The sequence below is a fragment of the Theropithecus gelada genome, chromosome 2 (assembly GCF_003255815.1).
Source record: "Theropithecus gelada isolate Dixy chromosome 2, Tgel_1.0, whole genome shotgun sequence".
NCBI classification, from domain to species: domain Eukaryota; kingdom Metazoa; phylum Chordata; class Mammalia; order Primates; family Cercopithecidae; genus Theropithecus; species Theropithecus gelada.
Window position 1 is genome coordinate 172,325,696 of NC_037669.1, and position 14,032 is coordinate 172,339,727.

Consider the following 14,032-nt stretch of genomic DNA (forward strand, 5'->3'; position numbering starts at 1 on the left):
AAAGTATACTTCAGCATTATTATTATCAGTATTGTTAGTTACCAGACAGTTAAAAATTAGGAATCAAAAAAGTAATACAAGATATATAGCATTAAACATGACTATACTCAAGTTATACTTTAGAACAAGAGTCAACTAATTTCCTATAAAAGACAGATGGTGAATATTTCAGACTTTATGGGTCATATCATTTCTGTCACCATTATTCAACTCTGCTGTTCCAGCATAAAAACAGACCACAAGTATATGAATCAGCATGGTTATCTTCTAAGATAACTTCACTGACAAAAACAGGATGTTGGCTGGATTTAGCCTGCCAGCCAGTTTGCTCACCTGTGTTTCAGAGGAATACGTTTCTGATAATTAAAATAAATATTAAAAAGTTCATTTAGTAAAAACTCTCTTCTAACTATTTCATTAAGAGATTATTCTGACTTTACTGTCCTGGGCACCCACCTTGGGAATCGATTGCTGAACTGGCAGGCATCACAGTAATGATCTTCCACTTTCTTTGCGCCCCACTTCAGCTCATCGTCATTGGGTAGTAATGATCTATCTCTAGACCTAGTCTGTCCACCACATTTGCTGCACAACATGTTATTCACCCAGTGAAAAAATTCTTCCTTAAACCAGTGCAAAAGCTCCAGCAAAAGAAAATCCTCATCACTTACATTAGTACCTGAGAAATTAAGGGAGAACCAAGTAAGAGCTAAAGCTGGCAAAATTTAAAATATCCACACATATTTATTCTCAAATATGAACCTGAAAAATATGAAAACGTAAGATGATTTTAAAGGTTTTCACTAATAAGAGACAAGAAGAAACTGTCACTTATTATGCACTAGGCTGAAATACAATGACATGTATAACTGCACATTAAAAACAGTAGAGCATTTACCATTTTATATCCTCTAACTGACATTATGCATTAGCAAGTGAGCTAAACACAATGACCTCTTAGGGAACTACAGTCAGTTAGGAATTGATCCTGAAGTACAAGGGAGGTAGAAAAATAAATTTGATTTTTAAAAACATTTAAAAATGGGATACATTAAATTTGTTGTCAGGTATATACACAAGTAAACATTAAACAATCACAAAAGGCAGAAATCACAGAATTCCAGACATTTAAAAAATCATCCTAATTATTATCCTTTCTATTAGGGCTTCAACTGTACAATATAATCCATCTATGGATACTCATCCCCAAACACATAAAAACACAACCGTATCTCTAGTATATATAACAATCCTAATATTATGACAGATAATATTATACCCACTTTTCCATAAACAGATCTCTCTTGATCATATTCAAGACCATGGTAACTCTGGCAAGAAGGGAAGGAGAGGGAAAATCAATCTTAAAAACATATATGGGGGTTCTCATCTCTATCTTTAATGTTTTATGATTAAGATAGAGTGATAAAACATAAATATGAAGGATATATATAGCATAAAAATCTAATAAAGCTTGATGTTGGTCATAGGTGTATGATACATTATACTTTGTGCTTGTATTTAAGTTTGATGTGTTTCAAAATAAAAAACTACAGAAAAAAAAAAAAAAAAAACTACAGAGAATGTAAAAAGGTCAGAAATATTAATGTTCCTGGAGGGAAAACTCAATATTTCTAAAGTTGTTAACCTTCCACAAATTAATCTATAATTTAATACAATCCCAAATAAAATTATACAATATTTTTTCATAAAATTTGACAAGCTAGCCAGGCGTGGTGGCTCATACCTCTAATCCCAGCACTTTGGAAGGCCAAAACAGGCGGATCATCTGAGATCAGGAGTTCGAGACTAGCCTGGCCAGCAAGGTGAAACTTTTGTCTCTGCTAAAAACTACAAAAATTTTCTGGGTGTGGTGGTAGGCGCCTGTAATCCCAGTTACTCGGGAGGCTGAGGCAGGAGAATCACCTGAACCTGGGATGCAGAGGTTGCAGTGAGCCAAGATTGTGCCACTGCACTTCAGCCTGAGTGACAGAGCGAAACTCTGTCTCATTAAAAAAAAAAAAAAAAAAAAAAAAATTGACAAGCTAACTACAAAATCTCATGTGAAAGAGAAAATGCACAAAAAAAACCCACACAACTTTGAATAAGAATCATGAGGTAAATCTGCCTACAGTGTATCAAGACATATTATAAAACTCTAATAATTGAAACATTGTGATATTAGTGAGGAATAAACAAACAGATCAATGAAACAAGAGTCCTGAAAGATTTCTAAGCAAATGCACAGTATTTAATAAAGTTAGCATTTTAAAGCAGCTTTAACAGGATGGACTGTTTCAATAAATGATATTTGGACAAACAGCTATCTAAGTATCAGATCCCTACTATAGTTCATTAAAAAAAAAAAAAAAACTCCTTCTCCAGAATACTATAAAAGTAATAATAGAAGTTTATAGGTGAATGTGTTTATGTTTATGACTTTGGGTTAGGGAAGGTCTTAAGCAAGATACAAACCATTAAATCAATAATAAAAAAAAATTTTTCTTATGTTAAAAATAAAAACTTTTGAATTTCAAAAGCTATACTAAAGAACCCTGGGAGGAAAAAATTATAACATGTCTAACAAAGAAAATATAAATTTCTGGCCGGGCACGGTGGCTTGTGCCTGTAATCCCAGCACTTTGGGAGGCTGAGGCAGGCAGATCACCTGAAGTCAGGAGTTGGAGAACAGCCTGCCCAACATGGTGAAACCCCACTTCTACTAAAAACACACACACACACACACAAAAAAAAGCTGGTCGTGGTGGCAGGTGCCTGTACTCCCAGCTACTCAGGAGGCTGAGGCAGGAGAATCACTTGAACCTGGGAGGCAGAGGCTGCAGTGAGCTGAGATCACGCCACTGCACTCCAACCTGGGCGATATCTCAAAAAAAAAAAATTTCTAAATACATAAAAAACTTCTATAAATCAGTAAGAACATTAAGAAACCCATTAGAAAAATTCACAAAGTCCATAAAAGAAATTCAATGCTTTCATTAAGTGGAAACAAATATTCTTAGACACTTCTAGTATAAATTGGAAGGCAATTTGGCAGGATCCATTATAGTATAAAAGTATTACACGCACTTGACATTTCAGTATCCATCCAAGAGAAACACTTGTGCATGTGTGTCAAAAGATATTTTACAAGACTCTCCACTGTGGTGGCATTTAGAACAGAGAAAATGGAAACAACCTCTATGTCCATCAATAGGGAATTGTATAAATAATAGTATATGTACAATCAAACACTATGGAGTGAAAAGGCTGTCCAATACATATTTGTAAATGAAAAACACCACGGAGCTGAATAGATGAGATGATAAATTTTACATAAACCCCACACAACTTAAACTATTTTTATAGATAATTATTTACAGGTATAAATATCCAGGACAAGACATGAAAAGGACCAGAACTGAATGGCAGGGAGAGTTTGGAGTTTCCCATATAATATGAAAGCTTTCCAACAAGAAGATATTCATGAATTAGTTACATTAAAAACAAAGTTTTAGAAACAGAGGACTGTCATTCTCCTTCTCGGTCTAGTGCCTACCATGCAGCAGCTAGGGTCATCTTTTTAAAAGTACAGGCCAGATTACATGACTTAAAAAACCCTCCAATGGGTTTCCATCTCATTCAGAATAAAATTCAAAGTCCAACTCTTGTTCTTTCAGCTGGCCCCCTGTAGTAGGCTAAAAAATGGCCCTCAGAGGATATCCATGTCCTAATCACTGTAGCCTATGAATGTAGTTACTTTATGTGGCAAAAAAAGAGAAAGGTCTTTGCAGATGTTATAAAGTTAAGGATCTTTAGATGGGGAGATTATCCTGGAATATGTGGATAAATCCAATCACAAGTAACCTCATAAGAAGCAAGTAAATGGAGATTTTACACACAGAGAAGGCAATGTGAAGATGGGACAGAGAGAGATTTGAAGATGCTGGCCTTAAGACCGGACTGTTGCAGTCACAAACCAAGGACTGCCAGCAGCAACCAAAAGCTGAAAGAAGCAAAGAACAGATTCTCCCCTCCAAAAGGAGCATGGCTCTGGGGATACTTTGATTTCTCTCTGTGACAATGATTTTGGATTTCTGCCTTCTGGAACTGTAAGAATGCATTTCTTTTTATTTCACCAAGTTTGTGGTAATTTGTTATAGTAGCCCCAGGAAATGTAAATACCCTCTTACCTCTCTGACCTCAAACCCTATCTCCTCCTGTCTTGTTCACTGGCTGTAGCCACCATGCTCTCCCTGCCATCTCTTAAACTTGCCAACCTCACTCCCACCTCAGGAGGCCTTTGCAGCTGCTCATGCCTTCTACCTAAAAGGGAAATCACTGCTTTTTAGAGAAGCCATCCCTGAAAATCTTGTATCAAACAGCATCTTACTAATCATCACTCACTCTCTGTTCTCCCGCTGCTCTTCCTAGCACTTTTCACTAGTGTGTGTGTGTTGTGTTCCCATAATGGTAGGTACTTAGTTTTGTTCACTGCTATATCTCCAACACTTAGTGTTCTGTTTGCTATACACTAGATGCTTAATAAATACTTGAATGATGAAGGGACTGAACAAACATGCCTCAAAATATTACTTAGAATTGCAATTGTTCACTAGTCATTATCAAGACCAAGAAGGAAAGGATAACAGCGTATTTGTACTTCTGTTACATACTCCAGGTATAAATCAGCACGTTTCCAGCTGAAAGTACGACTATCAAACAGTAATACCCAATTAAGGGTCCATGTTCCTCATTTAAGCAATATCCTTAACTAGGGGCTCAGAGAAATAAAAGTAGATTCCTGTATGATGAAAGCTCAGAAATTTCAGAGATAAGGGAAGCCTGATTTAGATGCTAAATTCTGTGAAGACAATATTGGGTTTACTTCAAAAATTAAGACTTCAAATTTCTAAAGTTACCATCTTCAAAAATACCATATAAATGTAGATTTCTAGTAACTTATCAGTGACAAAATAAAATCAACAAGTTTAGGCCCCAACTCCATTCTCTGAAAACCCCTTCAATGTACAAGAGAATGAGAAAATGGGTAAAAACATCAGTAGAGGTAGCCTCATCCATGTTCTCCATCTCATATCTTCATATGCAATTTAGTAGGCCAAGACACATTTTGTTACCACTTTTCAAAACTAGGTTCCTCCTCCAGAAAGGTGTTTTACCTGTATCTGAAACATGCAATCATGACAAACCTTCAGTCTACCAGGCCAGAGCTATCAAACCATGCTTCTCTATCTCATTTGGCAGTGTCACAAGGTCCCCACTTCTGCATCAAACCAAAACACTTTCCCCAGTCCACAGACCCAGAATATGATTTTGTCTGGAAAGGAAAAAACAGTCCACTGCACTAATGAAAGAAAATCACCAACTTGGCCAGCGGGGGCTTCGTCATCATCAAAGTGCCATTCACTCACTGGGGCAGAGACTGATGGTGGCCATATAATATTCACTTGCCACTTCGTCCTCATTTGTAGAATTTCAATTTTGGAGGGATGACAATGCACCAGCTAAAAAACTACAGATCCCAACTCCCCTTGCGGCTAAGTGTGGCTAAATGACTAAACTTCACGTGACTCCAAGAAGACAACTTCAAGAGAAGGAGCTCAAATTAGAGATAAAACCTTTATGCTTTTTCTCCGTTTCTTCTTCCTGATGTTTGGTCTAGAAATGTAATGGCTGGAGCTGCCGCAGCCATTTTGGACTACAAGGTGATGTGAAGGATGGAAAACATGTACATCTGAGCTGAAAGACAGAAGGCACCTAGGTCTTTGATGATAGCTCACCATTAGCACCAGACTACCTCCATAATTTCTTACATGAGAAAATAATATCTAAGCCACCAGTCATTTTACTCATAGCAGAACCTAATCCTAATTGATATACTCATTGTGCCAGCCGTACCACTTATTTCACTGTATGTTTAAGTTTCCTTCACTTGTTACTCTTCCTCTTCCTATATCCTGTTGTGTTTCTAAACTATCACCATCCAATAGAATTTTCAGCAATAATGGAAATAATTCCTATTCCTACTGTCTAGTAAGGTTGTCATTAACCACTTGAGGTTATTGAGTAGCTGAAATGTGCTGAATGTGACTGAAGAACTTGATTTTTCATCTCAATTTAATTTAAATGTAAATATCCACATGTGGCTAGTGCTACACTGTTTTCTAGAACCTCTGTAATCCTACCTCTCCACCCTGTCCTCTCAATTTTAGCAATCTCATTTACCTGCATGGCTTTACCTATCATCCTAAAGTGTATTTCAAGGCTTGACTTCTTATTGAATTTCCAGGCCTATGTTTTCAGTGACAGTCCAGATAGCAGGCACCTCAACTCGCTCTTCCTTTCCTTTCAAAACTTGTTTCTACTAACTCCTTTAATTTCCTAGTTGCCTAGATTCAAAGTTACCCAGTCATCTTTGACATCCTTCTTATATATACATGATGCCTTATCCTATCGACTGCCAATTACACATATTCTATAACCCCAACAACTTTCACATCCATCTTCTCCCTTGTAATCTCAACCCTTTGTTCACCCTCTTACCCCTCTTATGTAAATTAGATTACTATTGTGTTTTACTTTTTCTTTGTACTCTTTTGATTTTAATTCATTCCACAAGTTATTACTAATCTTCCTTAAATACAGTCTGATGTCACTCACTCAAAGCGTCAGTAGTCAATCCTGCTGAATTACCTATTCAAGAACACCTGAAATATCATTTTCTGCTTTCTGATGAAAAAGGTTATGTAACATTTCTGCTATATGTTCAATTACAGTCACAATATAACATTAGTCTTTTTGCCAAGACTTGTGTTTCCTTTGAATTTCTTTGGTCTTTACAATTTCAAACCTTATTAGAAATATGCTTTGTTTCATTTTACTGCTAATTCTTTTTGAAAACATTAAAAATGAACTTGGTATACACTGCTCTGTCTGAAATTCAATGTCAACCAAAATACGGTTTCAGCCTACTTGATCTTCCACTGCTTTATATACACCCTACCCTACACACAGTCTAACTGTATTATTCATTGTTCCCAAATAGAGCCTGTCCTTCTCTGCCTCTATGCATGTTGACCACTACACTTGGAAGAAAATCCCCAATCTCTTAGTATGTACTTTGACATATTTTATAAATCCCACTTATCCTTCACGCCCTTAAAAAAAAAAAGCCCAGTCTTGTACTGATTTTCATAATTTTCACTACTAATCTGCTGGCATTTCTTTCCTATTTTAATTAAAACTTTTTAAGTGTGAAAGAATGTATACATAGATCTTAAAAGTCATACTCCAATGTGATGAAGTTATTGATGTTTATCTTCTCCCTATTTTCCAAATTTTCTACAACCCCTGTATTATCTTTATAATTAGAAAGAAAAAATGCTGGAACAAATGTTAGCAGGGAACATCAGCAGATTTTTATGGGACATGGACTTTAAGTCTTAGCTAATGGACTTGAAGGATTCTTGGTCCACTGATAAGACCATTCCCACTGTGAGGACAGATGGACAAATGCATCAGGATAAACATAACGTTCACCTAACTAATGCTCTTTATTGTAGATTCTTGCTCCTTGAGCAATCTCCTGGTTGTTATTTGCCTAGAGAGAGAAAACATGATGGACACAAACAGGAACATTCTGTCTCTATGCTATTTCTCATTGAAGTTTATTCATTTAGCAACATAATGTTTTTTTTTTTTTTATTTTCATTTTTTTTACTTTTTGAGACGGAGTTTTGCTCTTTTGCCCAGGCTGGAGTGCAGTGGCGCAATCTCCACTCACTGCAACCTCCGCCTTCAGGTTTCAAGCAATTCTCCTGCCTCAGACTCCCAAGTAGCTGGGATTACAGGCAACTGCAACTGGCTAATTTTTGTATTTTTAGTAGAGACAGGGTTTCACCATGTTGGCCAGGTTGGTCTACAACATGTTTTAAAAATTATACCTCATACATTACATTTGTTGGACTCTGCTTTACACTCAGTTGATCTGTATATTTGAATTCTCATCTTCTATTCAGCTGCTTCTTAAGGCAAGGCTATATTATTATACTGTCTCTCCCCTGCAGGGCCCAGCCCAACGACTCAAGCACAAAACATGTTCAGTAAGTACCTGATAAACAGGCATTTATGTAAGGCATCATATAAAGGACCACAGTACTTTGAAGCTGGACAGGGCCTGTATAATCACATATTAAAAAGTATTCTTATTGTACACACAGGAAAAAAACTGTTAATACAAGAAGAGAATAACTGTCTTAAAGTTAGCAGGCCTGTAGCAGAAGTAAATCTAAGGCCCAAGCCAGTCATCAAAAATTTAAAAATGGCATAGCGTAACATTTTTAAAAAGACAAAAATCACCAAAATACAATGGGTAGCAAAATATATAAATGACATATGTGAAAATGGATCAAATGGTTAAAAAAGGAAGAGATACACATAGTTAAGCCTTCAGAGGGATTTCTGGTTTCAGCTTCCAGCTTCAATCAAGCAGAGGTCAATACCTTTAAAACAATAAAAAGCTCAACTGAAATCAGTGACTTTTCTTGGACCCATTAGAGAACTGAGGTCACAGAGTGAACTATCACCCCAAAATCCAAAAAGACAGACAAATAAAGAGAATCACAGCCCAAATCTGCTTAAATGGAACAGAAGTCACTAGAGCCATAAACTGGTAAGGATATTTAAATAGCAATTTTGACAAACTGCTGCAAGCTGAGTATGGACTAGCTTGGGAGTAAGAAATTCAGTCTTGGGAGAGGTCCCTACACTTCTGTGCATTTTGCCTGCAGGAAGCCCACCAGGTTTTCACAATGAAGAACCAAGAAAAATCCTTTGTGGCTCTAGAAAAGATGGGATGAGTAAGAATTGTGAGGTATAGCCAGAATGTTCTTCACAATTAAGGCCTACTCTCTAGGGAAAAAGATTTTACCAGAGTCTTCTCTGAACTGGGGGAAGGACATACATTCCCCCGACTCCAGCCCCTTGTAGCCCTCCTGTCTCACCTATGGGGGTAAAAAGGCTAACAAACACTTGTGAAAGGCACAGGCCCAGAGATATAGGCCCACTAAAATACCGAGATTTAATCAAAAGATTATAGAACCTTCTCCTTGATACCTTACCATCACACCAATAGGGCTCCAGTATAGTAACAATGGATTACAACTAAACAAACACCAAGCAGGATAAATGCAGACCCTAAGGAGGAGCTCTTAGGGAAGCCTAAAGACAATGGGGGAGACAACAAGAACACTGGAGGAATTTGAAGCCCCTGATACCTACAGCTATAGCAAACATGAAAACAACTCTAGTTAGATTAATTCCTAGATTAGCATAAAACCTTACATGAAAGGCCTGTTTACCTCAGTTCCTATTATCCAGTACATCAAGCCCAGCTTGTACATGTATTATTTCATTTATTTCTAAAAATTATCATTCTTATTTCTACATGAAGAAACTGAGTCATAGAGATTAAATTACTTGCTCAGTGACGCACAGGAAGTAGTGGAGCTGAATTTATACAAAGACAGTTGACTCCAAAACCTACTCTTAATAAATAATGTCTCTCTACTAATAAAAGTGAGTCAATGGTCTATTCATATGGATTAATTCTGAATATGGTTTCTGTTAGATTCACATTAAAATTCACTAATTTAAATTCACTAGTGATGCTATCATATATTCTGTGGGCTAAAGTTCTACTTTACCTAAAATATTCATATACCAATGATTAAACTGCAAATACATATTCAGGTTAAAAAAAAAAAAGTTGTTAAAAACAATGTTCCAAAGACTTGAATAAACATTTCTCCAAAGAAGATATTCAAATGACCAATAAGCACATGAAAAAAATGCTCAATATCATGAATTAGGAAAATGCAAATCAAAACTACAGTGACATACCACTTCATCCCCATTAGCATGGCTACTATTGAAAAAATCAGAAAATAGTAAGTGTTGGTAAGAACATGGGAAATTAGAACACTTGTGCACTGTTAGCAATGTAAAATGATACAGTCACTGTGGAAAACAGTATGGTGGTTCCTCAAAAAAATAAAAATAGAATTGCCGTAAGATCCAGCAGTTTCACTTCTGGGTATATACCAAAAATAACTGAAACCAGGATTTCAGAGTAAAGTATTTGCACACCCATGTTCATAGCAACATTATTCACAATAGCCAAAATGTTGAAACAACCCAAGTATCCATGAATGAATGAATAAATGGATATGCAAAATGTGATATATACATACAATAGGATATTATTCACCTTAAAAAGGAAGCAAAAAAAAAAAAAAAAAAAAAAAAAGGAAGGAAGCTCTCTCCTCCTCAGCACTGCCTACAGAGGTGGCAGCCATCAGACCCCTTGTGAAGCCCAAGATCATCAAAAAGAGAACCAAGAAGTTCATCTGGCACCAGTCTGACCAATGTGTCAAAATTAAGTGTAACTGGCGGAAACCCAGAGGTACTGACAACAGGGTTCATAGAAGGTTCAAGGGCCAGATCTTGATGCCCAACATTAGTTATGGGAGCAACAAAAAAACAAAGGACATGCTGCCCAGTGGCTTCCAGAAGTTCCTGGTCCACAACGTCAAGGAGCTGTAAGTGCTGCTGATGTGCAACAAATCTTACTGTGCTGAGAATGCTCACAACGTTTCCTCCAAGAACTGCAAAGCCATCATGGAAAGAGCCACTCAGCTAGCCATCAGAGTCACCAACCCCAATGCGAGGCTGCACAGCTAAGAAAATGAGTAGACAGCCCGTGTGCATGTTTTGTGTTTAAATAAAACTATAAAAACTGCCCAAAAAAAAGGAGGAAATTCTGCAATATGTTACAACCTAGATATATTAGTTTGTTCTTATGCTGCTATGAAGAAATACCTGCAACTGGGTAATTTATAAAGAAAAGGTTTAATTGACTCACAGTTCCGCATGGCTGGGGAGGCCTCCTGACACTTACAATCATGGCGGAAGGCACCTTTTCACAGGGCAGCAGGAGAGAGAATGAGTGCAAGCAGGGGAAATGCTAGATGCGTACAAAACCATCAGATCTCACGAGACTCACTTATTATTATGAGAGCAGCATGGGGGAACCACCCCAATGATTCAAGTACCTCCACCTGGTCCCACCCTTGACACATGGGGATTATAAGGATTACAATTCAAGGTGAGATTTGGGTGGGCACACAGAGCCAAACCATATCACTGGATGAACCTTGAGGTTCATTATGCTAAGTGAAATAAACCAGTCACCACCAAAAGACAAATACTGTATGATTCCACTTATATGAGATAGAATAGTCAAAATCACAGCAACAAAGTAGAATAGTGGTTGCTGGAAGCTGGGGAAGGATTATTATTTAATGAGTATCATTTCGGTTTTACAAGATAAAAAAAGCTATAGATGGTGGTAATAGCTGAACAACATTATGACTATATTTAATAACACTGAATTGTACACTTAAAAATGGGTAAGATGGTAAATTTTGTTATATGTATTTTACTTCAATTAAAAAATTGAAAAAAAGGGTGATATGTGCCCACGAGATATATGCAATAAAATTATACTATTATTATACTTCTTAAAAATTCAAATTGAAATAGGTTAAATATTTATAATGTATAACACTGTAAAACAATGTATAAGAGCAAAAGGCACTACAACTGTCCCTTGGTATATGCCGGGGACTGGTTCCAGGACCCCCACCTATACCAGAATCCACACATATTCATGTCTCACAGTCATCCCTGCAGAACCCATGTATATAAAGAGCTGACCCTCCGTATATGGGTTTTGCATCCTGTGAATCCACATTTGGTTTAAAAGAATCCACGTATAAGTGGACCCATGCAGTTCAAACCCGTGTTGTTCAAGGGTCAGTTGTATTTCAGTATTTTCTGTTTATTTAGCAATGATTTACATTTAGCAATAAATGATTATGTAAAGCTACTACCTTTATCCAATTTTCTAACTCTTGATAACTTTTCTTGTGATTTCCTTTTTAGTTCTTGGACTGGAATACAAGCCAACGCTTTCTCCTGAAGAGCAGGATTTTCATAGACCAGCACATGCTGAATGTTGGACTGAAGAACTCCTAGAATGGCTGAATCAGGAGTAACCTAATAGGAAAAAAAATACTGAAATTAACTTTTCACTATATGTTACAAAAATAATATATAATAAAAGAGCACTGTGGTTTTATGATTTTACAGGTAGAAGGGAATGTATGGATTCACTTAAATATAATAATTATACCCACGACCTTCATAACATTAGTATTAGGAGACAGCCACATTTGTGTCAGAGCCTAAGATCTATCTATTTTTTTCCTTTTGTATATACTATTAAGGATATATTTAAACAAGGATATGCAGAATTCTTGAATACAAGCATGGATCAATACAGCGCTCTGATCTAAGGAGCTAATGGCCCCTTCCACTTTAAATCCCTGTAACGTACAGCAGTAGCAAAAGAGGTGTGCTTTTAAAGAATCAGGAATTTTGAGAAATTCCTGAAAGAGAAAAGGCAAATATGAAAGGACTTAAGGAAGAAACCTCCAGAGAGGGTGGTGATGAAAAGGAAAAAAAGTTTCCAAAACAATCCCAAGGGCAGAGAAGCCAGAGGATCTACAGAATAGGAAGTGTCCTCAGAGCAAGCATTAGGGAGAGTGGTTGAACTCTGGAGGAACAGCTAATTATTTTGGCTTCTCCCTCCTTATCGCCTCATCAACAAAAAGGTCTGCCTCTGAGCAGTGAGCGTGCATGCTTAGAGTCACAAAAGGAAAGGGGAGTAACCAAGCTCAGAACTGCTGTCACTGGCACATCCCATTGTGCGGTATGTGCTGCCCTTCTCCACAGCTGTCAGAAGCAAATGCAGTATTCACAGACAAGCTGGCAGGACCTCTCAAACACATATGGATCCACAACAACTGTGGGGGAGATGCATGAGAATCAGTATCAGAAGAACTAATCCTGTAGCAATGACAGAAATACAGAAGAAACTTTAAAAAGTTTCAGTAGTATACTATATTCAGAGAAAGACTCAACTATGGATCTTGGATAGAAAAATTTTATTTATTTATTTATTTATTTATTATTATTTTTTGAGACGGAGTCAGTCTCACTCTGTTGCCCAGGCTGGAGTGCAGTGGTGCCATCCTGGCTCGCTGCAACCTCTGCCTCCTGGGTTCAAGTGATTCTCCTGCCTCAGTCTCCTGAGTAGCTGGGAGTACAGGTGCCTGCCACCACGCCCGGCTAATTTTTGTATTTTTAGTAGAGACCAGGTTTCACCATACTGGCCAGGCTGGTCTCGAACTCCTGACCTTGTGATCCACCTGCCTTGGCCTGCCAAAGTGCTGGGATTACAGGCGTGAGCCACTGCGCCCAGCTGGATATAAAAAATTTAAACATTAAAATAAAAAAGAAGCCAGGCACTTTGGGAGGCCAAGGTGGAAGGATTACTTGAGTTGGGAGTTCTAGGCCAACCTGGGTTAAAAAAAAAAAAAAAAAATTAGGTAGCCAGGTATAGTGTTGTGTGCCTGTAGTCCCAGCTACTCAGGAAGCTAAGGTGGGAAGATTGCTTGGGCCCAGGAGGTCAAGGCTGCAGTGAGCTGTGATTGCCCTACTGCACTCCAGCCTGGGCAATGTAGTCTCAAAAATAAATTAATAAGTAATATAAAAAAAATTAACAATATAAAATAAAGAAGAAAGCATAGATGTTGTCAAACAGTAGAATAAACACGGCTAAAGAGTGATCAGTTAATTAGTAACCAAAGGCATTTTCTGAGAATGAGGCATAAAAAGAACAAATAGACATTGAGGATAAATCCAAAACTTCTCACATCCAGTTAATGGAAATTCCAGAAAAACAGTAAAAACGATGGAAGAAGGCAACTGCTCAAAAAAATAACAGAAATAAATTTCTTATAGCTGAAGAGCTAGTATGTATGGAAAACAAAACAAAAACAAATGCTAAGTATATAATGGTGACATTTTATGATAGCAAGGCTAAAAACAA

The 14,032-nt window shown here is 37.2% G+C and overlaps 1 protein-coding gene and 1 pseudogene across 2 annotated transcripts in view; one reads left to right on the top strand and one right to left on the bottom strand.

The window, feature by feature from the left end:
• The window catches only part of NGLY1 (N-glycanase 1), a 67,838-nt gene that overhangs the window by 20,511 nt on the left and 33,295 nt on the right, over window positions 1–14,032 (bottom strand). For both annotated transcript variants that reach the window (XM_025375783.1, XM_025375782.1), the window contains exons 4-5: window positions 11,970–12,135; window positions 457–679 (exon numbers count right to left, since the gene is read on the bottom strand). In XM_025375783.1, coding sequence (XP_025231568.1) covers window positions 457–679; window positions 11,970–12,135 — 389 coding nt within the window. The remainder of the gene's footprint in view (window positions 1–456; window positions 680–11,969; window positions 12,136–14,032) is intronic.
• LOC112618385 lies at window positions 8,114–10,770 on the top strand (annotated as a pseudogene).